The following is a 19,347-nucleotide window of genomic DNA, read 5'->3' as shown; positions in this document are numbered from 1 at the left end:
AATCGACGTAAGGACAAGTTCGACATCGAAAACCACATAGCTGCCTTCGTGGCTCGCCATCGGGACAACGAAAGCAGAGTTTTCAACGACCGATCGTCACCAACGCAGGACAATGCATCGCTTGAAAGCGTACAGCACTGAACATAACGACAGCACCGTGTATCCCACGAGTGACACCATGCTCGAAACGTTCATCCAGAACCAAAGTTGATGACTTCGTGTGGGGAAAATGAACGGGGACACGTCAACGAGTGTTCGTTGGACCTTGACAGTTCCCTCGCCTTCCAGACTTGTTTTCCCTTGCGAGCATCCACGTGATCCGATGTCTTCAGTGACCGCGTACACGGAGCACGAAGAGGGCATATATCACCGAGCGCGGCGGCATGTTGTGGTGGCAGGCCGTGGATACGTGAGGCATTCGAAATTCATAAAAAGCGCGCGAAAATGAAATCGTGATATTTTTTTGTACCTCATGAAACCAAGATATTCATCAAAGAAAAATAATATAATCCATGTTGAAGCTTGCTCGACAAAGGTTTAGTCACAGTCGTGAAGTAGAATTAATATGGCGCGGCGGCTGGCGGTGGCGCTGTGGAAGGCCTGGATTAGACGACGGAAACGCTGTTGGTATGCCGTAGCTCTGCATCAAGGGTACGTGCGAGGGAAGCGAAATCGTCGTCTTCATCCTCACAAACCTGTGGTTCGTTTGAGCTGATTGGCGACGATGGTGACAAAACTGGCGATCGAAGTGCTGCCAAGGGATGTCGCTGTACTTGCACCACTTTCACAATGGTCCGGCCTTTGTAGCATTCGATCTTACTTGATGAACGGCAGTACTCGACGAAGAATGCTCGGGGGACCAATGCTTCGGCAATGGAATTCATCGAAAACGCGTCGTTCATCGATGTCGCGCCGTCAAGAAGGAACATCTTCGTCAGGTCAAAGGCCGTACCTCCGCACACCTGGCACTTTGGTGTGGTCGTAAAAGTATGGGACATCACGTTCGTCATGAAGCGCGATAGTTGGATGCTACGCTGAACGATAGCTCCATTTGACAAGTGAAGGAGCTTCTTTGGCGGAAACGGAAAGCGATCGAGCATTCGAGTATAGCTCACACATCCTGGGCACCGATGCCTGGCAAACTTGACGCACGTGTGCAGGTTGTCGCGGAGAGAGAGGAACTCCGAGTAGCTGTGTTCGACGGCCCACTTCGCTCGAGTGCCCACGTGCAGTGCGTTCATGATGTACCTGGTCTTGCCATCTCGCTTGCAGTGGTCAACTATGAACACCTGGATCGTTGACACATCTGATGGACGTAAAACATCCGACGCGATCTGCATGTTGCTGTGGGGAACTGCACCCGCGCAAGAGTGTGCCTCGCGGGTGGTTGTCGTCCAAGTGGTCGATGGAGGTCCGCGGCGCAAGCTCTTGGTGTGGTATATTTTTGACTTTGTAGGAATCGTCCGTTTGATTGGTCGCATATTTTTGCAAACTAATGCTGATTGGTCAAAATCCTCGAACTCGAGAAATGGCGTGCCGTTGAAAGATCGGAAGATGCAGCGTGTGACAGAGTGCCACACGAACGCGCATTGACTGCCCGACCCATCGAGCGCTTGAATGGACTTTGGAGGGTGGATTGTGTGCTTGCGGTGCTGCAAGTGCCATGGACATCATCCGTTAAGACTTGGCACTGGGACAACGAGAGTTTCAATCGACTACAGTCTCGCTCGCGGGTTCAATTCCTTGCGATTAGAATGCCTATTGATCATGGATTCACCGCGGCCGCCATTGCTCGTCGGCCTGCGTCGTGGATGGCGGTCACAGGAATCGCACTCGTAATAACGGCTTACCTGAAATTAGTGTCAAGTAGTCACTGGTCACGACGACGCATGGCAGAAGAAGATGCATGCACGACGAATTCGCACTTGCATGGATTCTGCTGGCATCATCTTTACTGAAGCAACTTGGATCGTCGAGGGTTAGCAGCCCCCATGGCTTTGCATTTCACGACATGGTTTACAGTTGGGCGACTGACGGGTGAGCGAAGTGGCAGACGTGCCTGTCACCGCGGTTTCCACCTTGCCAACGGCTCCCCAGAGTACGGCATCTCCATGCTATGAATCTCAAAGGTACATTCAAGTTTCGGTATCATGCGACACGTACAAGTGGACCAAGCGATGCGTTTTTGCCGGACAGTTGAGTGCGTCGCGGTCAGGGGGTCAATGCAAGGTCGTCTCCATTCCCTTCACGATGCGCTACTTTAGTAGAATGCACTACGTACTCGTTTCGGAATCGAGTTTGAGGCCGGTGAACTTCACGCTCAGACACGAACGGACGGTGGACACGGGTCGTCGTCGCAAATCGTGGGACGAAGGCATCGCAGCCACATGATCTGTGCAGCCATCATGGCGGATGCGACAAGAATTCGAGGTAAAGAGATGGCATGCATAGCACAATACATTGCAGCATCATTCGCTTACATCTTTGTGAGCTCGGCATTCCCGGCCACCAACTTTGTGGAAAAAATATGTGCTCGTCCCAAACTATTTATGTGCCGCGTTTGCGTCCACGACCTCGTGCGAGTCCATGTTAGGTTGGTTTGGGGTGTCTCGGATGATTGCAATCCGTTTGCTTCGATGTCATTGCATGTCGCGGACCATTCTAATGTGCATTCGTGGCAGCATCATGAGGGGGAGGTAGCGCTTGAGTGGCCTTGGCTTGTCGTTTCGCCCCCACTTTGCCCAAGAGCCCCAATTGATCGATCTGGTCAATGCGACGCCGCTCGAGCGCTTCGACGTACTACAAAACGAACAAGGCGTTTTGAGTCATGCAGAACGACCCATCAACACTGCCTGGGAAAACGTGAGCGTCAGGACAAACTCGTCGTCGCGCAGCTGCTTGCCAAATAGCGCTTCCATTTCCGCTTCCATGTGGTTGCCGTACTTGAGGAACAGCATGTGCATTGCGTCATCCATCGATACCTGCACCGCGATGAACGAGAGCCACTCCGAAAGACTCGTCTGCATATCGGACCTTGCCGGTGCACTCGCGGTCGTACATGATGAAGCACGTCATGTGGAAGAGCAACGTCGGCTCGAGGTACGTCTTGTCGTGCTTGCAACGAAGGAACGACCGGTTGTACTCGTCCCACGACACGGCGCCATCCAAGCCGTCGTTGACTTCCCACACAAGATCGTCGACTTCGTTCGGACTCAACGGCATCCCAAGTCTCTCGAGGACGTCCGCCAGCACGTCCTTGGTGATTCGATGCGTCGTGGGCCATTCGTCTTGGGTACCTGGTACGGCTCGAGTGAACATACACAAAGATGACACGTCCCGCAACCGCCGCACCGTGCAACTTGTTGCGCTCGGCCACGTATGCTGCCTTGATGTCTTCCAGTCGCTTCGTTTCGCGCGGGTTTCGATCGTGCGCATTGCCATCCAACGACGTGTTGCTCAGTGATCCGTGGTAGAGCTCGGCGAGCTTGGCCTCGACTGCCTGTTGGACGCACAAACGTTGACGTGAGTTCGTGCACCGAGTCGGAATCGTATCAACCTGCAACTTTCGAGCCAGACGCTTGTCCGGGATGTCGATCGTCAAGATGCGAAACACGCGTTGCAGCTGCATGTGCTCTTCCAACGTCTCGTGGGTGTCTGTCGCCGCCATCGCGTCCAACACCGCGAACGACCGTCAAAAGTGTAACTGGTGCGGCCGCATGAAACCGTCGACCGCTCGACAGAGATGCGTTGTCGCATCGACTCATGAAAACATTGGTCGCCATGAAGCGCAAGTTTGGTGCCGACTATGGTTTCGTTCCAGAGGGGTACCTCTTGCCATCCCAGCGGGACGTGTTTCTGCGATGCCTCGACCGCGACATGTTGCTGTCGCAATCGCTTTGGATCGTCAAGCCACCCGCGTCTGCATGCGGGCGAACACCGACCGTGACGCAGTGGCGAATCGAGACGTCCAATCTATGGCTGACAACGCCGAAGATGCACGTTCCGAACTCAGCATGGTGCGGTTCAGGTCGTGAAGCCCTTCACGGTGCTTTTGGCGCCTCGACAACCCTCATGTGATCCGATTGTTGTCGACAGCCTCGCCGACCTGACTGGTTGGCCATGAAGGTGGCCCACGCGGCCATGGCGAAAGTATACCCACGAGTTGGGAAGCCGGCAAACGACGTGTGTGGTGGGGAAGAGAGAAGATTATGGGTTCGATATTACGTTGCATACTCTGGCGCCAGGCCGCGTTTGAGCGCTTCAAACATGTCGGTGCCGACGCCGGCCTTGACGAACGGGGCCAAGCCGAGTTTAAAATTCCGCGCGACTTCCTCGGATGCGTAGCTCACGTTGTCAATGCCGGCCGACAGCGCCGCGACTTGGATCTTGCACGCATGCACAGTGTAGTACATGAAGAAGAACGCTTCCGCGATCGTTCGACCGCCGGTCAAGAGGCCGTGGTTGCGCAGGATAAACACCTTGTTTTCCGGGCCCAAATCGGCCTTCAGTCGGGGCTTCTCCTCCACAGACACGGCAAGCCCTTCGTAATCGTGGTAGCTCACGCCGCCGCTCATCGCGACGTGGCTGAGTTGCGAGATGGGCAGCAACCCACACTTCATCGACGACACGGCGGATCCTTCGACAGTGTGGCAATGCATGACGCATCGCATGTCATGGCGAGCTTCATGGATCGACGAATGGACGACGTAGCCGGCTTGGTTGATGTCGAGGCCAGTAGACCCTCGGTTAATGTAGTTGCCGTTGATGTCGATTGTGACAAGTTTGCTGGCCGTCATTTCGTCGTAGCGGATGCCAAGGGGGTTGATGAGGAAGTGGGCGCCTTGGACGTCTTCATCGGCCGCGTCGTTGGGCACGCGGCATGTCAAGTGGCCATAAATGACTTCGTCCCAACCAAATTGATGAAAGAGGCGGTAGGCGGCGGCCAAGTCGACGCGAAGCGCCCACTCGGCATCGCTCACGGGAGCAGGTAGATCGTTGCGGCCCATAGTGTGCGTGGCAGGCGTTCAATTCCCAGATGAGGCCAGGTTTCTTCGACGAAGGCGGCACTACGATGACACAACGCGCCAGAGACAAGGGCCATCCCGTCGCCGTGGTTTTATGTCCACCGATGACGTGGCGCCACGACATTCCTCCGAGACCCATCCCAAGTGCAAAAACACGAAAACGAAGTCATCACGACGGCATTTGATTGGTCAGTGACTTTGCTCTTGCGAAACGTGTGTACGAAACGTACGCCGACCGACGATGGGTCAAGACGAGTGGCGGAGACAAGCCCGCTACGCGCGGTCCCCTCCACGATGACTCGTCCTGCGAAGCTGGAATGCGGGATATCCAGGCCCAGTGGTGAAGCATATGCTCCGACCAAGACGAACGCACGATGATACCTTTCGATCGAGCTGCCTGGCCGCCATCAACCACGTCCACACCAAGCTTCCGTCACGTGGCGCATCAGGAGCCTGGCTTCGGCATATCCGCGAGTCTCTGGCCGGTCTTCCCCTCGCTGGACGATCTTCGCGTTCGACATGGTGAAGTTCGGAGCCTTACCGGAGCTCCTGATAACTCTTCGAGTAGGCGCTGCCACCCGCGACGCTTCTACGTGAACTCCCTCCTTTGTGCGAGCTGAAAGTACGTTTTTATGGACGTGTGGTGGTATTTCATCACTCTTTTTCACAAAATTAGGTGGCGTAGTCCAAGGGAAGACCGCGCTTCAACGCATCGAACATTTCGGTGCCGACGCCGGCCTTGACGAACGGGGCCATACCGACTTTGAAGTTGCGAGCGACTTCCTCGGATGCGTAGCTCACGTTGTCAATGCCGGCCGACAGCGCCGCGACTTGGATCTTGCACGCATGCACAGTGTAGTACATGAAGAAGAACGCTTCCGCGATCGTTCGACCGCCGGTCAAGAGGCCGTGGTTGCGCAGGATAAACACCTTGTTTTCCGGGCCCAAATCGGCCTTCAGCCGGGGCTTCTCGTCCTCTGACACGGCAAGCCCTTCGTAATCGTGGTAGCTCACGCCGCCACTCATCGCGACATGGCTGAGTTGCGAGATGGGCAGCAGTCCGAACTTCATCGACGAAACGGCGGATCCTTCGACAGTATGGCAATGCATGACGCAGTGCATGTCGTGGCGGGCTTCGTGGACGCACGAGTGGATCACATACCCTGCTTGGTTGATGTCGAGGCCAGTAGACCCTCGGTTAATATAGTTGCCCTTGATGTCGATTGTGACGAGTTTGCTGGCGGTCATTTCGTCGTAGCGGATGCCAAGGGGGTTGATGAGGAAGTGGGCGTTTTCGACGTCCTCGTCGTCGGCGCCACTGGGGACACGGCAGGTCAAGTGGCCGTAGATAACTTCATCCCAGCCAAATTTATGGAAGAGGCGGTAGGCGGCGGCCAAGTCGACGCGAAGCGCCCACTCGGCATCGCTCACAGGAGCAGGAAGGTCGTTGCGTCCCATGGTTTGGTTGAACAGTGCCTCCACACCTGACGTCAGTGATTCCTAGTATACTTCATTAAGGTAATTGAGGCTCCGACAACCTTCAACGCAACATACAACAAATACAACCGGATAACATTATCCGGTCCGGATGAATGGAAATGCTGACTACAGCACTTGTAGGAGTTTGATTTGGCAGCATATGATGGAAATGCATTGATTTAAGGAAATAAGCTTGACGTACGCTTGATTTTATATGGCGGGACAAGCCCCAGACCGAACACCTTATCCGGATACATTGCATTGGCGAATCCATCATAACCAAGGGCGGCAAACCCTGGTTTTTTCCAATCGGGTCTTTTTCAAGTTTTAATATAAAACCCGATTGTGTCGGAAAATCGGGTTTTAATACTGCGCTCCTTGTTGAGAGGTGGGCAATTGGCAGTTTCCATTGGACTTGTGATTATGTCCGACATCGTTGTGGAGGCGGAGGCCATCGACACCGAAAGCGACATCGCCGACGACAGCAATATCAACGCTTATCCTAGGAATGGCGCAGGCGGTGATCCATTGAACGGCAATGGCAATGACGATGTTGCTTCAGAAGGGCGCAAACGAAGTCGGCAAGACAGTGACCTGTGGAGTCTCTACACCGACGACGTTAACCCGTACCAGCACAAATCGGCCCTCTCTGTAAGCACTGCCGCTTGCTCATGAATAAAACCATGGTTTTAATTAATACCCAGGAATCGGGTTTTAATGATTAAAACCTTAAACCCGATTTGTCAGGCGAAAAAAATCGGGGTTTTATTAATATCACCCCTGATCATAACGCCGCGTGCATGCGAGACGAGGGACGCCATGGGGATGTTGAGGCAATGGAGACGATAGAGCGAATGGAGATATCAGTGTTAATGGTACATGTACAGCGGCTTTGAGTAGGGCGAGTCCCAGTTGCGATCGAAGATCTTCTGGAGGGTGTCGATGATCCCAGAGTGGTCCGTGTTGAAGCTCGTCCCGGCCGTGTTGTAAAAGTACCCCCATTCCATGTTGCTCGTGCCGACGTTGGCGCGATTGTCTGTGACGATGTACTTGGCATGGTTTACTCGTGAGAACGCAGGCCATTTATGGCTCGCACCGGTGTCGTCCCACCCAGGCACTTCAAAGAGTCGCACGGTGATGTTGCCGAGGCACGCTCCGCCTGCGCACGGGCACGTCCTTGCCTGGGTCTCTACGATCTTCAAGTGCTTGATCATGACCGCGCTTGTGTGCGCCCATCGGCTAATGAGGAGTCGAATGACCACAGGCCGGGCATACACCACTTGCAGCATCGCGTCGACGAGGTCGGGCCAGTAGATGGACCCGTGGTCGTGCGAATCGATGGTGTAGGTGGCATACGGGACGAAGTCCATCACGCTAAGGCTCACGGTTTTCCTCGCCTGTTGGATTGTATAAATGAGTCCGTCGAGGTCGAACGTGCGACTGGATGACGTGGCCGCTTCAGGAGCCGCCGTCACAAAGGAAGTGGCCCGCTCCCCATTCCAAACCGTTGTGATTTCGTTGTCCTTGTTGAACTGGGACGTCAAATAGGTTGCGTTGAACGGGTTCGGCTGGCTCCATCCCGACGGTACGAGCGACGACGTCCATGGCGGCACACGCAGCACCGCTTGAAATTTCTCGACAAACGTGTCTACGGGCTGCCAGATCGCCAACACACCCGTGGCATCCATCGCGTCGATGAGGTGCGGGTCCGACCAGAGCCACCACAAGTTGAACAAGCGTTGCATGTCCAGAACGATCGCGCGAGTCTTCTCAATGAGCACGCCGACTTCCATCACTTGCGCGAGCGATTTCCAGTCCATGTTGGCGCTACCGAGGTATGCGTGCTGCTGATCCACCAGCACGAGCTTCTGGTGCATAATGCCTCCCCCATACCAATACGCAGCATCCCACAGACGAAGTTGGATATTGAGGCCGTCAAGCTCTGGAAATGCAGCAAACGTCGTAGAACCAACGATGCGCACCTACGATTCGAAGGATAAGCCAAGCGGTAAATGGAGGTAAAGGCGTAGACAGCACACCATGACTCCTCGCTGAACGGCGCGGCGCAAAGATGCAAGGACAGCGACGCCCCGATCCGCGCCAAATGCCTTCATTTGGTCGGGGGAGAAGGCAGTGTGATCGGCAGCCCCGAGGAGGTTCCAGTACATCGCGCAAATGTCAATTTGCCGTACTGCACTGTCGAAGAGCAGTGCTAGTGCTTCTGCTGTGCCAATTGTGTTGGGTAGAGGCGCCAGGTCGAAATCTCCCACTGGAATGCTCTCGGCAATGCGGATGCGACTGCACGTGCCAAACGTTGGGTCAACGTATGTGAACACGCCTTGTGCAGGTAGATCGTTGAGCGGTCCTGAGGTTGGAACACTTGATGTAATTGGAAACACACCGCTCGTTTTGTTGGCAATGTCCGACGTCGCTGGAGCGACCGACGTCGAAGCGAGCGGGACGCTTGAAGTTGGAGCAAAGATGGCAGTGGCGATGGGGGTTGGCTGTAACGTGGCCGTGCTCGGATGTGCTGATGGCAGGACAATGCCCGCATTCCCTCTCTTCCACACTGTTGGTTTCGTGGGTTCGTCTGCATGCACCAATGTGGCCGCCGCCAGCAGAACCAGCGCGGCCACAGTTCTGGCGATCTTTCGCACTGGCATAAACGAAGAATGAGCATCGCTGCCCTGCTATACTTGACATTTGTATGCTGCCGGGTTCTATTCGGATATATTTTTGGTCTTTTGTGTCGAAATGGTCGAACGCAATAATTAATTGAGACGAGCTGTCATGCTTCTTGTTCGATGACACTGCGGAGGCTGCTGCTGCCAGCCTGTGGAATCGCGCTGAGCATGGTTCGAGTCGCGGGGGCGGGTGGTCCATTCGTATGAGGCGCAATCTTGGACGCTCGCTGTGATGGTGCCTTCTTCGTCGTCTTCTGCAGCAGCACAAACTCCTTGACAATGTCGGACGCGGATGGATACCAAGTCACAGCAATGGCACGCGCGACGAACGAATAGCCTGCGACAAGAACGACCACGAACGGTACTAAGGCCCACACAACAGGCTGGGCACACGTGAATTCTACCATGTCCAACCAATTGCTCCCAGAGAGCACTCGAACGTGGCTCGCGACGATGGCGGTTGCCACCCAGATCGCGACGGACCCCAGGAGCAACACTGGGTTGAACACAAAGAACCGGTGATGCACAAATACGAGCTTGACGTTCGCCACGACGACCACAAGCGCCATCACGACGTTCCCAATGAACCACATGCCCGCGCTTTCGCCGCCGATGCCGCCACTGTTTTCGAGCGCTGCCAGCGACACTAACGTGATCGTGACAGCTTCGACAATCGCGGAGGCAACCCACAGACCAAACACGCGATGGTTCAGATGCTTGTTGAGCGGTCCACTTCGGTACAGCACGGGAAGCCGCAGGATGATGTCGTCGCGTACGTCTCGGTCCATGACGGCCAGCGCGACAATCGGCGCCGCCGTCAGCAGGACGTTGTATACCTGCACGCCCAATTCAAGGTACATCTTTTGCCCCGACAGCCCCGTGTGCATCGAAAACGTAAATTGCGCGACAAGAAGGAGCATGTTCTTGTACACAATGTAGAGCACCATCTTGGCCAGGCGTTCGTAGTTGGCGCGGCCGTGAATCAGCAGCAACCTCCGAAGAAATTTGAACTGTGCCAACGCGTAGTCGCTCGCGTTTACGGCTTGCATGCCTTCTTGGCCCGAGATGCCGACGCCAACGTGCGCTTCCTGGATCATCGGGACGTCGTTCGCGCCGTCTCCGATCGAGAGCGTCCGGCACGAAGGCACGTTGTTCTTCACGAGTGCCACCAGCGCGGCCTTCTGCGCTGGTGAGACACGGCACGCCAGCACGACCTTGCATTGCTGTGCCAGCTTGAGAAAGAGCGCGGGGCAGTGGCGGAGGGCATGGTACACCGAGTCGCCGTCGATGACGAGGGCCATGGGATCGGCAGACTTGTTGCGAACCGACATCCGCGACTCGGACATCGTCATGTGCGACTTGGTCCGTGATCGGCTGCGCAGGCTTGGCGCACGACTGCGCATCGACGGCCCTCGGGACAACCCGTGGGACGACGACATGGAAGGGCTACAGACCGAGTTGGCTTGGTGGAGGTAGTCCGTGATTTCCCTGGAGACGGCGGCGGCTGTCGGACATTTCTTGGCCGTCAAGGTCGCCAACCGCATGGACTGCTGAAGGAGGTTGCTGGCATACCCAATGTTGATGGCGGTCTCGTCCTTGTCCCCCGTCAGCATCCACAGCTTCAAGCCAGCATCGACCAACGTGGCGACAGCGTCGGGGACGCCGTCCTGCAGCTTGTCTTCGATGGCCGTGGCGCCGAGGAGGCGAAAGTTCACTTCGAGCGCATCCATGCAATTGTCAATTGCGTTGGGGACTCTTCCGTTCTTGAACCGGTCCATCTCGTCCAGCGACGCTTTCGCCGCGTCGTACTCGGCGCTCCACGTGGCAAAGTCGTCGCCAGAGAGCTCCTTGTACGCCACGACCAGCGTACGCAGACCTTCCTTGGCGTACGCGGTTATGTGCCCGTTGGTCACGTCGACCAGTGTTCGGTCCCCCGAGACTCGGGACGCTGCAAGCCGCGGCATCATCGCGCCGTCCGCGCCTTTCGAAAACACGTAGATCGTTTGGGAAGTTGGGGCCCGGACGACCACCGACATGCGCTTCCGCGTGGACGTAAAGTCCAAAATCGCGAGCGTGTCGAACGTGACGAGGGCGTCGTGGATGAGCACGGACGTCGCGCGCTGCGTCCGGGCGACGAATTTATACTGGAAAAACGCCGCGGCGCACACGAGCGCTTGTTCGTCGGGACTGGCGGCAGAGTAGGTCACAGAATGGGGCGCGGTGGTGTCCGACGGCGAGTGCGAGCTGTACTGGCTCGCGACATCACTGGGAGGATGCGATGCGTGGGACGCACGACCTGTCTCTGGCAGCACGGTGTGGCATACAGCGAGAACAGTCATGAACAAGTCGATGCGCTTCGCCTGATCCTCGCCGACGGCGCCGTCCATGTGGGCGTAAATTTCGGGGCCATGAAAGTTGACATGCGGCGTTGGCGCGTGGGCTGGCGCGGGCCACGACACGTCCGTGGCTGGTGTGTTGCCGCGGCCATAGGACACGCCGCCGATCGAGCACCGGCGGAATTCCATCATGTTGCATGTGAGGGTACCGGTTTTGTCGGAAAAGACATGCGTGACTTGGCCGAGCTCTTCGTTGAGCGCCATGGTCCGTACCAGCGCGGGGGTGTCCGTGTCGGGGTGATACATGCCGACATCCCACATCATAAAGCACGCTTGAAAGTACTTGACAGACGCCATCGAGATGTACAGCGAGATCGGGATGAATTGGTACATGAGGAGAAAAAAGTAGAAAAACGTCGTGCCATACGTGGCGAGCGCGGCCATGGTCGCCGTCGAGTTTGGTGGCGGGTTGAGCGCCAAGTACGGGCTACTGGTCGCGTGAAAGTAGAGCCAGAGGAGGTTTCCCGTCGCTGCCATCAAACAGCACCCGATCAGCAGCAGGATGAGGACCCCCACATACTGGTTCACATACGCGTCCAACCGAGACACTTTTGACGTGGACGGTTTGTTGCTTCGCATGATCTTTGTGTCTTGCCCGGTGCTGACGACGACGCCGTAGATCGAGCGGACATTGCGCAAGGTGCATCCACGCAGGAGCATGTTGGTGAGCGAAATCGAATGGGCCGTCGACTTGGATGCACCTGGCGCGTCCGGGTCCAGCGTCACGACGCCGCTGAAACTGTGTGTGTGGTTGTTTGGCGGCTCGGCCTCAATGAGTCCCCGCAGCGACAAGAGGTCCTGTGGCCGACGACACCTTTGCGCTGTCGCGCCCAACGCTTCGCGAACCTTCATGTTGCTTTCCCCGTCCAGTGACTTGGTTTCGACGTAGCACAGGGTTTCCACTGGCGGGTCGTCGGAATCGTCAGCATCACAGCGACCCGACGACGGGACGTGGGGTTGCACCGCAAGGATGAGAATGTCTGCGGGCACGATGTCCCGGTTAAAGAGCTGGACGTAGTTGCCAACGCAGAGGTCGGCCCATGGGGTGGGTGTGAACATGACGTCGGTGGCCTTGTCCACGGACGTCATTGAAGGGCGAAGGACGTGGACAATGCGGTGGTTGGCGATGTAGTCTGCCTCGTGCCGCTTCTTGTCTTCGTGGATGGCAAACACGGCGTCGACGACCAAGATAAAGACCAGCGTCGGCAGCGTTGAAGGCAGGCCGTTCGTGTTGGAGATCGTCTTGAAGCACTGGAGGATGCACACCACGAGGAAGTACACGTTGGCTGCTTTCCGGAACGATTCGAGGAGGAACTTTGGGACGAACGTGACTCGGGTGTACTTGTGCGTCCGGACGTGGTTCGTGACAAAGCCAGCATTCATGGACGGGTTGTGGAGCGAGATTTGCCGCCGCGGGACATGGTCCGATGACGCGTGGAAGCGCGTCGACGGGCTATGCTCACTAAATACAGGCGCAGGGCCCGGCATGACGGTGGCTCGGCGTCAAGGTCGTGATGGGTGACAGAAATAGACCGGCGCGAAACGAATACGGGAGAGTCCTTGACCAGCCAGGTTATTCCTGTCACGCTGTGGCAAGCGTGGTATGCAAGCTACGGCGTAAAGATGGGAGAGGTATATCTCGTTGGACGAGTCCAGCACGCCATCAAGTCGAAGCATGTTACAGACGATGCGGTTGTTGTAGGAGGTCTACTACAACCACACAAGGGGCACAATGGCCTTGGCGCAGTCCACGTGCTCGCGCGAGTGAGTCCGAGTGGCACAACACTCTGTGGTCCATGTGCGGCGATTGCAATCGGGCGCCGCACACTTCGCATGCCCTGGTCCCGCGCTCGCGACCTTTCGCGGAATGGTTCTAATGCATTCCAGTAGGCCATTGATTGGTCAAAATATGTAAAAGTCAATAATTAACCAATGAATGTACCGAAGACTTCATATTTTCAACGAATCAAGTTTGTTATCCGGTAAATGTTCGGAGGAGGATAGGGTACGACAGTGAATGGCATCCGTTTGCCATCTGCAAAGTCCACCATGTTCCGCACCGTGTCCGCCTCGGCCATGCGCCACCTGCACGCCAAGCGGCTGACACCTGCTGCTGGGGCTGCTTTGAGCGTCCCAGGTGCCGCTGTAAATGCATCCATCGTTCCTCGACTCCATGGGATTGCGTCGATGTCGACGACATACCCTCGGGCGTGTGTGACCCCGGCACACGTCCGCGGTGATGTCACGACTATTGCGATTGCGGTTGCCGCCGTGTTGGGTGCAGCTGGCGTGGGAAAGATCTGGTGGGACGCTTCGTCGTCGCAAACTGGCGTGAACAAGGACAACTTGGCGAGTTATTTTAACGAACTGGCCGATATCGTCGAGGAATTGGTGGTACGATCTCATACACGGATGTCTTGAAACGCGCCTCAAGTGTATTTACGGAGCTCACTTGGCATAGAGCCAAATGCCGCAACTAATGGACGCCGTCATGCAGCAAGCGCGCGCGACGGGCCAGCAAATCACGGAAGCCCAAGTGAAGGCCATGCTGGTCGAACGACTCGGCCAGGCCGTGCAAATGGCTGACCAAGACGTACGTATTGTCATAGCATGCACCACATGAGCAATACAACCATTCTAAGGTACTGCTGTAGTTGGCTAGAAAGTACAAGTTCGACCAAGAGGCCATCGAGACGGCGATGGTCGAGCTCCAACACGAGCCGAAAGTCCAAGCCGCCATTGCGCGGTTGCAATCTGTGATCGAAAACAGGTATGTTTCAACTTGGTGATGGTTGCCATGGCGAACGGATATTTTCCTAACGAACGAACGAACCAACGACCGGACAATCTCTTCTAGTCCTTTGGGGGAAACGGTCGAAGTGCCGGCCGATTTGACCGCGGACAGAACGCTCGAGATCATGACGTTGGTTCTGGACGGCGTGAGTCGCGCGATGGAGGAAGCGTTGGCGGAAGCAAAGCAAGCAGGGATGAAGAATGTCAACCTGGAAGGGCACATGTGGCAAGAAAAGTACGTCATTGTTCGTCGACGTCGTTGAAACCAACAGCGGGGGATATACTCGACGTAGCTACATGCAAAAGACGTACGCATACACGGCCGAAATTCACGAAAAATTCGCCGTCACGGAGCCTATCTTGAACGCCGCCATCAACAAGCACAGCCAAGAGGACCCGGCGTTCCAGGCGAAACTTCAAGCCCTTCTGGAAAAGCACCAGGCCAAGTAATGCGTTCGATCATTCTGCGCGTCTCGCTGTCCTGACGACTCTGTGTTTCTAGCTTTCAACGCATGGGACTGCAAGTTGAATAGAACGGATGAGGCATGCGCGACGATAGACATCTCAGGCGATCACAATACACCACCTCCCTCTCCTTCTCGTTTTGCGTCGCAGCAGGGGCGACCGCTTTGTACATCGCACAAACTGGTGTGCACGGTGTACGCGTCCTCTCCAGCTCCACTTCATTTGTGCAGGCGTTGTGGATGCGACGGATCGAATGAGCTTTCAATCGCGCTGACAAATCGAGCAATGGCAGCTTGGACGTCGGCTCGACCATCGCCAACCCGATGGCTCCTTGATCCTCTGCGTCCCTCTTGAATGGCGGGTTTCCCGAAGATTGGACTAGTAGACCTGTATAATTGCATAATATATACATTTAGAAAGGTCAATCCCATTGGCGCGCACCGTTTTCGACAACAGGAATCACTTGCTAGCATGGTGCGACCGTCGGGAGTTGTGATTGCGCTCGGCGCAGTGGCGTTGGCCATCGTAGCGCTCAGCATCTCGAAGATCTTTCACAACGAAGGATATAAGGGTGAGGAAGAAGAAGGGCTTGTTGATGAAGACGCGTCCGCTGAAGAGACCCAGGCGCCTCTGTTGACTTCGTCCGTGTCAAAGAAGCAATTGGTGCGGTACTTGAACGATGTCGCTGAGACGATCGAAGGCATTGTGGTAAGTTGATGACTAACCTAGCATCACCGACTGACCTTGTGGTCCTTGTGCAGGCCCAACTGCCGGATTTAGCTAACATGGTCATGGAGGAAGCAAGATCCATCGGCCAACACATCCCCGAGGAGCAAGTCAAAGCAATTTTGTCGCAGCGATTGGGCGAAGCAGTTCGCATGGCCGAGGCTAGCGTACGTCGGCATCTCTATCCAATACAACCATCCAACGGAGAGCTCTGTCTAGGTCGCGGAGAAGCACGCATTGTCCGAAGATGCGATCAAGACCGCAGTGCACGAGATGCACACCGACCCGGAAGTGCGTCGCGCTATCGAAAACTTCCAGCGCGTTATCGACAACAGGTCCTTTCGGCTTCCAAACTGGTACGACATTGCTCACTCTCCTTCCTTGTAGTCCACTTGGCGAAACAGTCGACGTCCCGCCTCATGTGACGGCCGACTACACGTTGACGGCAATGGCTGCCGTTCTAGACGGCGTTGGTCGCGCCATGGAAGAGGCGTTGGCGGAAGCCAAGGCGGCCGGCATGCGCGATATCACGACAGAAGCGCACATGTGGCAGGACTTGTACGAGTTCGCGCCATCGCGTTGACAAAGGGTGCTATGATGGCTTAAAAACGTTCTAGGTATGTGCAAAAGTCGACGGTGTACACACTCGAGCGCCATTCCAAGTACCGCGTGACCGAGCCCATCTTGAACGCTGCAGTCGCCAAGTACAAGGACGACGCGACATTCCAGGCCAAGCTGCAAACGCTGCTTGAGAAGCACCAAGCCAAGTACGTTCGACGGCCACCACCATTTTTGCCAGATTGTTCATTTGGACGAATTCTTTGTGTAGCTTTCAGCGCATGGGTCTGTAATGGATCGAAATGAACAAATAGAAGTAGAGTAGGAAGGGCTATCCACTTCCGTGTACAACTGCATCCAGCTTAAAAGGAATCGACATGTTGGCATTACACGGACGCTGCCTTGGCTTCATATCGGGGTTACAGAGCCCATCCTCGGCGCGACCCCGACGTACCGCTCGAGGTCAAGAGCCCACTCCCACTGAACCACTTGGTCATGAGGTGGCTCTGTAAGCCGTACACAATAGCGACCAACAACACTTGAACTAGAGTCCACCAGAAGACGAGGGATTGGTTGCTCTCAGCAGTCTTCGAATGCCGCTTATCTCGTTGGAGGTAGTACGTTTGCTCGGACTGGATGGATGAAAACATATCGTGCAGGTGAGCCAGCGATGCCTTGACAGTCTCGATATGCATCTCCTTTGTCGAGGCTTCGACAACGTCTTCGTCGCCAATGTCATCTTCCTTCGTTAACCCAAAACGCACAGAAAAGTCGACCTTCTTCCCAGGTTTGGACGAGTGTTCGTTGCCGAGACAGAACTTGTACCATCCACCACGGTGCTCCGTGTCAAAGTTGAACCCGTTGCGCTGCACGTTCTTGGACTTTTCATCAAGGGATGCCGTCGTCACGAGCGAATCGAAGAATTGCATGTCGGTCTGCGTCATGGACGGCGCCGTCGTAAACGGCCCAAACGCCGTGAGTCGAATGTCGTACAAGTCGTTCGATTCCAACACTGCGAGCTCGAGATAGGCCGTTCGCTTCGTCTTGATGTGTTCGATGAAGCACTCACGCTGTCCCCCTGGAACAGTCACGACCAATGCCGTCGACATGCCACAGACCAGCGTCGCGATCCAACCCTTCCACATGATGCTCTCGTGTGTTGTTCGAACAAGTTTGGCATTTTGCTCCGCCAGGATTGCATATTTGGGTTGAGTCCGGAAAAATATCCGTATCCGTTTTTCATGTACAAATCAAACCAGCACATCCAGCAAAAATAAGCATCGAACAATATCAGTTTGGATGGAATTTAAGATCAAATGTAAGGGTCAAACAAGTACTAGTATTCTAATTGTAGTCGAATTGCTTAGAAATTCATTGTGCCAGTCAGTGGAAATGCCAGACAAAATCATTATTATCTCCGATCATTGTGCCAGTCTGTGGAAATGCTGGACAAAACCATTGTTTTCTCCGATCAAGCTGTATCAGAATAATCACATCTCTTAAGAAATACTACTCTACACCCTGTAAAGTTTGTCGAATATTTCGAGTATATTGAGTACAACAATAACGTTGCTGGGCTGCTTCACGGCACCATTCTTGCTAATGTTAGTTGCGTTGGATGGAGAGGAAGCGATACTCCCATACTCACAGCAATGTCAACCGCGAATTCTGTGGTGGCCACGATCTTGATGGATGATTAACTGCAGCTTTGCTACGCCCATCGGCGGTCCGTGGTGCCAATAAGGCCATTCGAGCTGAACCACTGCTTCAGGATGTAGCTCTGCGCGCCGTACACGACGGCCACAAGCAGCACTTGCAACAGGGTCCAGTAAAACAGTCGCGACGAGTTGCTATCGAGTGTTTCGAAGTGCCGTTTGTTGCGCTCGGTCAAGTACAATTGCTCAAACTTGATCTGGCCAAAGAGCTGTTCGAGGTTGGACAGGGTCTTCCCGACGACCTTGAGGTGCATCTGCTTGGTTTCTGTCTCGGCTTCGTCTTCTTTGCCCCAGTCGCCATCAGTCGTGAGTCCGTACGCGGTATGGAACAGAACCTTCTTCTGATATGACGTGTGCGTGTTCTCGAGACAAAACTTGTACCATCCACCGCGGTGCTCAGAGTTGAAGCTGAACGCGTTGCCCGACGACGGAGTCTGGGCACCAGTGGAGCTAATCTTCGGAGGAGTGCTGACAATCGTGTCGAAGAAGTTCATGTCCGCCTGCGATTCGGACGGCGACGTCAAAAACGGACCGAACGCAGTAAATCGAATGCCATAATCGGCGGGATCGTAGCTCTCAATGACGGCAACACGGAGCTGGGCCGTTCGCTTCGTTTTCACCTCCTCATTGAAGCAGTGTCGTTGGGACGCGGGGATCGTCGTCACAAAGGCAGCGGCAACATGCAGCGCCGCGACCGCCGCGCACAACTGCGCGAGGAGCCCCCCCATATTCCGGTGAGAAGTGAATTATTTTTATTTTAGTGTCGCCTGTATTGCAATTCCGATTATATTTTTACCCTACATTCTATATGGGTGTTACGCATTAAATTTTGAGCAAATATATTCTAATAGGTTTAACGCAATAGAATGTGATATTTAAAAGAAGTGACGGATTTACTCAATTAAAGTGCGTCCGGCACAACGTGGCCACGTGGAGAACGACACTGCGTGAAGGCAGGCCGCACGATGGGAACGCAATACATGCCCTGCAAACACAATCTCGATGGCTCGCTCTTGGTAACTTTACGTTGCATGATGCTGGATGACATAGACGACGTTGCATGTTTAATTGACTTGTACTAATCGCTGCCTCACCGACTTGAACGCCTTCCTCTTCACGCAGGAGTTGTTAGTAGCATATCCTCACACATCAGGAAGACATCGGATCAACTTGTCGACCGATCTTCACAACATGTCGGCCAGGGATGAGAGTCATTCCAAGCTGCCGAACGGACGGAGGGGTACTGTCTTTCGCGGCGTATCGGTATTCTGTGGTGTCGGTGAGAATCAGGTTCTTGTCCTTGTCGAGGCAATGAAAATGGCCGACCAGTATGCGACCGTCCGTGATTTCCACGCGAAGAACTTGATCAAGCAGATACATCACGTTCAGGATGCTCTTGGGCAGCGTCATCGCCTCATCCGGGTCGCTGACGCGTGCTGTAACCGCGCCATTCGTTGACAGCATCTTGATTGATTTGGAGCGGGACGTTGGTTGTTTTGATTGGTCA

General features: G+C 54.9%; 10 protein-coding genes across 14 annotated transcripts; 2 read left to right on the top strand and 8 right to left on the bottom strand.

The window, feature by feature from the left end:
• Nucleotides 1-450: 450 nt before the first annotated feature.
• On the bottom strand, nt 451-1,445 carry H310_06465 (hypothetical protein). Its single transcript, XM_008871541.1, has one exon. It carries the CDS (start codon nt 1,338-1,340, stop codon nt 606-608), a length of 735 nt encoding a protein of 244 aa, XP_008869763.1. The 5' UTR covers nt 1,341-1,445; the 3' UTR covers nt 451-605.
• Nucleotides 1,446-2,424: 979 nt separating this feature from the next.
• Nucleotides 2,425-3,733, bottom strand: H310_06464 (hypothetical protein). Of its 5 annotated transcripts, XM_008871536.1 has the most exons (5): nt 3,557-3,733; nt 3,352-3,499; nt 3,034-3,296; nt 2,853-2,981; nt 2,425-2,799 (listed from the first exon to the last, which is right to left on the bottom strand). In XM_008871536.1, the coding sequence occupies exons 1-5, from the start codon at nt 3,665-3,667 to the stop codon at nt 2,662-2,664; spliced, it is 789 nt and encodes a 262-aa protein (XP_008869758.1). In that variant the 5' UTR covers nt 3,668-3,733; the 3' UTR covers nt 2,425-2,661. The 5 variants fall into 5 exon arrangements, with proteins under 5 accessions (XP_008869758.1, XP_008869760.1, XP_008869762.1 ...); XM_008871538.1 differs by having other exon boundaries at nt 3,034-3,499; XM_008871540.1 differs by having other exon boundaries at nt 2,853-3,296.
• Nucleotides 3,734-4,190: 457 nt separating this feature from the next.
• H310_06463 (hypothetical protein) lies at nt 4,191-6,511 on the bottom strand. Its single transcript, XM_008871535.1, has 2 exons — nt 5,955-6,511; nt 4,191-4,478 (listed from the first exon to the last, which is right to left on the bottom strand). Exons 1-2 carry the CDS (start codon nt 6,480-6,482, stop codon nt 4,221-4,223), a joined length of 786 nt encoding a protein of 261 aa, XP_008869757.1. The 5' UTR covers nt 6,483-6,511; the 3' UTR covers nt 4,191-4,220.
• Nucleotides 6,512-7,344: 833 nt separating this feature from the next.
• H310_06462 (hypothetical protein) lies at nt 7,345-9,166 on the bottom strand (the record flags this gene model as incomplete). Its single annotated transcript, XM_008871534.1, has 2 exons — nt 7,345-8,485; nt 8,543-9,166. 2 exons carry the CDS (start codon nt 9,164-9,166, stop codon nt 7,373-7,375), a joined length of 1,737 nt encoding a protein of 578 aa, XP_008869756.1. The 3' UTR covers nt 7,345-7,372.
• Nucleotides 9,167-9,215: 49 nt separating this feature from the next.
• On the bottom strand, nt 9,216-13,106 carry H310_06461 (hypothetical protein). The gene has a single exon (XM_008871533.1). It carries the CDS (start codon nt 13,069-13,071, stop codon nt 9,292-9,294), a length of 3,780 nt encoding a protein of 1,259 aa, XP_008869755.1. The 5' UTR covers nt 13,072-13,106; the 3' UTR covers nt 9,216-9,291.
• Nucleotides 13,107-13,613: 507 nt separating this feature from the next.
• H310_06460 (hypothetical protein) lies at nt 13,614-15,040 on the top strand. The gene is made up of 6 exons (XM_008871532.1): nt 13,614-13,977; nt 14,045-14,176; nt 14,238-14,353; nt 14,441-14,611; nt 14,670-14,822; nt 14,879-15,040. Exons 1-6 carry the CDS (start codon nt 13,633-13,635, stop codon nt 14,907-14,909), a joined length of 948 nt encoding a protein of 315 aa, XP_008869754.1. The 5' UTR covers nt 13,614-13,632; the 3' UTR covers nt 14,910-15,040.
• Nucleotides 15,041-15,278: 238 nt separating this feature from the next.
• H310_06459 (hypothetical protein) lies at nt 15,279-17,297 on the top strand. Its single transcript, XM_008871531.1, has 6 exons — nt 15,279-15,549; nt 15,603-15,734; nt 15,787-15,902; nt 15,955-16,125; nt 16,185-16,334; nt 16,397-17,297. The coding sequence occupies exons 1-6, from the start codon at nt 15,313-15,315 to the stop codon at nt 16,416-16,418; spliced, it is 828 nt and encodes a 275-aa protein (XP_008869753.1). The 5' UTR covers nt 15,279-15,312; the 3' UTR covers nt 16,419-17,297.
• Nucleotides 16,362-17,297, bottom strand: H310_06458 (hypothetical protein). The gene has a single exon (XM_008871530.1). It carries the CDS (start codon nt 17,268-17,270, stop codon nt 16,545-16,547), a length of 726 nt encoding a protein of 241 aa, XP_008869752.1. The 5' UTR covers nt 17,271-17,297; the 3' UTR covers nt 16,362-16,544.
• A 293-nt stretch (nt 17,298-17,590) lies between these two features.
• H310_06457 (hypothetical protein) lies at nt 17,591-18,587 on the bottom strand. The gene has a single exon (XM_008871529.1). It carries the CDS (start codon nt 18,566-18,568, stop codon nt 17,837-17,839), a length of 732 nt encoding a protein of 243 aa, XP_008869751.1. The 5' UTR covers nt 18,569-18,587; the 3' UTR covers nt 17,591-17,836.
• Nucleotides 18,588-18,713: 126 nt separating this feature from the next.
• H310_06456 (hypothetical protein) lies at nt 18,714-19,308 on the bottom strand. The gene has a single exon (XM_008871528.1). It carries the CDS (start codon nt 19,302-19,304, stop codon nt 18,990-18,992), a length of 315 nt encoding a protein of 104 aa, XP_008869750.1. The 5' UTR covers nt 19,305-19,308; the 3' UTR covers nt 18,714-18,989.
• Nucleotides 19,309-19,347: the final 39 nt, after the last annotated feature.

This window comes from Aphanomyces invadans (genome assembly GCF_000520115.1).
Source record: "Aphanomyces invadans strain NJM9701 unplaced genomic scaffold supercont1.11, whole genome shotgun sequence".
NCBI classification, from domain to species: domain Eukaryota; phylum Oomycota; class Saprolegniomycetes; order Saprolegniales; family Verrucalvaceae; genus Aphanomyces; species Aphanomyces invadans.
The sequence above is the reverse complement of the archived record's forward strand: the minus strand, read 5'-3'. Positions and strand labels throughout refer to the sequence as shown.